General features: G+C 55.5%; 1 protein-coding gene across 1 annotated transcript in view; it reads right to left on the bottom strand.

Moving 5' to 3' along the window:
* The window catches only part of BMP1 (bone morphogenetic protein 1), a gene marked incomplete at its 5' end in the record, with an annotated part of 40,304 nt that extends 36,233 nt beyond the window's left edge, over positions 1–4,071 (bottom strand). Inside the window, one exon of the mRNA XM_024747731.1 lies at positions 4,053–4,071. Within this exon, the coding sequence (XP_024603499.1) occupies positions 4,053–4,071 (19 nt within the window). The remainder of the gene's footprint in view (positions 1–4,052) is intronic.
* Between the last annotated feature and the right edge of the window lie 4 nt (positions 4,072–4,075).

The raw sequence follows: 4,075 nt of genomic DNA, 5'->3' as shown, positions 1-4,075 counted from the left end.
CCCCCGGCCACACACACACCCGCCCCACAGCAGGAGAGGAAAGAAGAGAGTAAGCAGCGCATCCTTCAGGTCAGCCTCCTCACTGCAGTCTCCTCCCCTTTTAGGGGGAGGGAGAAGAGCCTGGCTGGTGTGACGGAGCCCCAGAGCCATGTGTACCAGGCATACTACGCATGTCCCATTACACAGATGCAAGCTTCTTGCTGGGGGAGGACATGTTTAAGCTCCTGCAAGTGTTTGCGTGTACTTAATCACAGGTGTACATTTACACACAGGTGCACACATGCACTTACATGTACTCAGGGGTACCAACATGCACAGTTGAACAGGCTTGCCCATAAAGCAGGGGCACACCCACAAACGTACAAAAAACACACTCTTGACTACTTCCCTGTGCAAGCCCTAGTGTTTTCAAACACACAAAGAACTGCACGTGCATACCCCATTTCACAGGCTACACCCCCAGAAGGAGAGGGGCACCTTTAGAAATGGAGAGGGGAGAGGAGAGAGAGAGAGATTAGCCGATTCCCCTAGCTATCCTTAGGAGGTAAGCTTTAGTGGCCTGAGGAGTGATACATTCTACTCCCTCCCCTCCCCCAATATCTCCTCCCCAAATCCCTGGAGAAACTAGAATTATTGAGGGTTCCTTCTTCTGGGGGAGTCCCATCGGTCCCCCTCCATCTGGAGCCCAGGGAGATTGTAAGACTTTTCCTGCTCCCTTGGGGCACCTAAAAGAGAAGGTGACTCATGGAGCAGGGGTATAGGTGGGTGGGTGACTCATTCAGCATGTCTGGAGGGGGAATGTGGTCTGGCAAGAGAAGGAATTGTTTCTCAATCTCTGGAGCTGATAACCTACTCCTCTGAGGCCCCCTGAAGTCCAAACCTGGGCTACAAAGCCCCTGGGATGAGGATGCTGACAAAGGCCGGTGAGCTACTGGCCCACCTCACCTCCCCAAAGCGGACCTCTGAGCTGCCAGGTGAGGCTGAAGTAAGGTCCTTGCTGGCTCGGGAGAATCCCTGTGGGCTTCTCTGCTGATGGGAGCAGCTGTGTCCCAATTCCTGCCTCTAGGGTCCCTCCCAGAGTCCTGAGTCATCTGGGGCAGCCAAATGGAACTGGGAATCTTAGGGAAGGATTCCCTTGATGGTTCGGCATCCCAACGTACAAGAAATCAGGGCTGACTCGCAATCTCCCTGGGAGAGAGAGAGAGGGCTTGGTGGAACCAGCTCTGAGTACACACAGGCCAGCTTGGCTTCCTGCCCATTGTTCTGGTCTTGTCCAGAAGATCCAGGCACCTCTCCAGGGTATCAAGGGTCTTAACTTTGTCCTTACCGCAACAGTAAACCATCACTCTGATGGTAATAACAAGAGGTGACCTCAAATGAAGAGGCCCCGCTCTCCTGAGAGATCACAGGTGAGCCAGGGAGTCAATGGGGCTTTCATCCTTGGTCCTCCACGTGCAAGGAGGAGGAGAGGAAGAGGAGAGAGCTGGAGAGCATCAAGTGGGTAGAGGGAGCAGGGAGAGCCAGGTGCGTCCAAAGGAAGTAAAGCCAGACACGCCTGCCACTGCCACCTCCCGCATCTGGAGGGCAGGGCTCAGAGGGGGCAAGAGGTGAAGGCCGGCAGGAGAGGTTAACACAAACAGAGGAAAGAGCCTGGGGACCTGAGGCCTGAGGGTGTTGGTGTGGGGTCTTAGGAGTCAGGCCGGAGGGAGGCAGGGCTGCACCAGTCACACCCAGGAGGGAAGCCTGGTCTGACCCTGAATCTTGGCCTTGTCAGGCCCTCCTGGCCACCCCCAGGCCTGGCCCAGCTCCCCACGAGCCCCACGAGCTGGAGAACTTTCTCCAGTGTCCTCATTTGAAGTTCCAGCTCAGCTAGCCCCACCCTTCCATGAAATCTGAGACTGGGGATAGAGCCCTCAGCCTCCCCCTGCTCAAACCCCTCCAATTTCCAACTGGTAGTGAAATACATCAGATTGGCTTCCTACCTATTCTTTAAGACCTTGCCCAGCCCTCCTTCTCCACAAAGACCTCCCCAAACTTCCCAGCTTGCTGTGATCACTGTTTCTCTGCCACCACTACCACCAGGGCTGCAGAGGGGCAAGAGGCTCCTTGAGCCTTTCGGGCTTTCCCTCCTTGGTTTGCGCAGTTGGTTATGTCCACGTGTGTCTTGTGCCCCTTTTGGACTGTAAGCTCCTTGAGGGCAGGGGCCATGACTTATAATTCTCTGTATCTCCCACAACATCAAGGCCAGGGCCTGGCACCTCTTAGGCATTTAGTAAATGTAGACCAGTTGAATGAATAAGTGACACCAGGATGGGGTTAGGGAGACACTCCCTTCTCCTGAAAACCAAGCCTATTCCCTCAGAAAAAAATGAAGTCAGAGCGTGAGGCACAGAAAACAGGGGGTAGGCCACCAACATTTATTTAGTGCTTACTGAGTGTTATGCTCCCATATGCATTTTATATATGTTCTCACATATAATCCTTACCACCAACTCTACGGGGAATCGGAGAATCGTATTATCAGTTCCATTTTACAGGTGAGGAAAGCAAAGTTCAGAGATGATAATTACCATTCCCAAGATACTACAGCTAATGAGTTATGTGTCCAGGATTGAGAGCTAGGTCTGCCTGCCTCCAAAGCCCACGCTCTGTCCACTTAGCCTCATGTCCGCCCCAAGCCCAGCGAGAAAGATGGAGGCTAATGTCTGGTTTGCTCACAGCCCATCAGGGGTGGAGGAGGAAGGGCTGAGAGACTGGCTTTTCCTCCTCGCACTGGAAGGACTCTTATTGCTGCAGTTTGCTCTGATCCATCACCCAAAGAGGGGTCCCCCGGGTCACGACCAGAGCAACCTGCGCCCCAACACCTCATGCTCCACACAGGCACTTCTAGAACTCCAGGCACTGTGCCACTGCCCTGGCTCTGGCTATGTGGAGACAGTCTGAAGTCAGAGGCAGGAAGTCGAGGAAAGGTTCTGATATCTTATGCCCTGTGTGTTCTCTTGTCCCAGGCAGCCTGTCAGGGTCATCCGATCAGGCAAACGGCTGGAGTGCATGACCATCTGGTCACTCTGTGTGGCGGGGAGGAGGGGGAATCCCTCTGGGCCCAGCAGGAGTGAAAGGGTTACACGGGGTCTTCATGGACAAAGAACACACACACACACACACACACACACACACACACACGCACACACACTCCGGGGCCCTGACCTGGACTAATTAGCCTCCAGTGTCTGCGGGACACAGAGGACTGATATACAGTATCTGAGTTCTCTGTTTTTCCCCTTTCCACCCCACTTGGCCTTAGTAGGTCCTCTGGCACACGGGCAGAAGTTAAGTTCCTGTCCTGGGCTGGCTTCTCTAACTTTGACAGCTGTCTCCGAGGTCAGAAACCTGCTGCCGCTGGTGGGGAACATGGGATTCCCAGTGGGCATGATCTCAGAGGATCCGTTGAAAAACTTTCTTCTTCCACTTGCTGGGTGGGGGCCTCAGGAGACCTGCTCCTTGGAGATACAGGCCTCCCTGAACCCAGCGGGACAGACGTGCAGCCCCCGGGCAGCCTAGACAGACAGGCTGGAAAACACCAGTGTGCTGGAGCCCAGGATGGGGGAGAAGGGAAAAGTGCACACACACACACACACATACACACACACACACACACACACACACACACACAGGAGTTTGGCCGGAAAAGTTTCCAGTAGAAGGAAAAGCCTCCTTGGCAGCAGGTTTCTCCTGGGACCCAGGCAGGAATCCTCTGGGAGAGACCAGAGACAGCCACGGCAGCTCCCACCAACAGCAGCAAAACTTCAGTCCCTAAAAGTCCCCCAAACTTCCCCCTCCCTCTCTCCCTCTTTCTTTTGTTCCCCACTGCATTGCCAACCAGGCAGCTCCCGGCTTCCCACACCGGACTGTCCTCCCCCAACCCCGAACCCTCAGCAGCCCAGGCCTCCCTCCCAGCTCCGCCCCGCCTCCCGCGCCTCCCTCCCAGCTCCGGCCCGCCCGCGCCCGACCCGGGCGCCCCGGGACCGGCCGGTGGGGTGGGGGGCGCCTACCCGCCTTGCAGGGGTCTTTGTAG

Source organism: Neophocaena asiaeorientalis, unplaced genomic scaffold (genome assembly GCF_003031525.2).
Source record: "Neophocaena asiaeorientalis asiaeorientalis breed wild unplaced genomic scaffold, Neophocaena_asiaeorientalis_V1.1 scaffold429, whole genome shotgun sequence".
In the NCBI taxonomy this organism is placed as follows: domain Eukaryota; kingdom Metazoa; phylum Chordata; class Mammalia; order Artiodactyla; family Phocoenidae; genus Neophocaena; species Neophocaena asiaeorientalis.
This window is presented reverse-complemented; position numbering and strand designations above follow the sequence as displayed.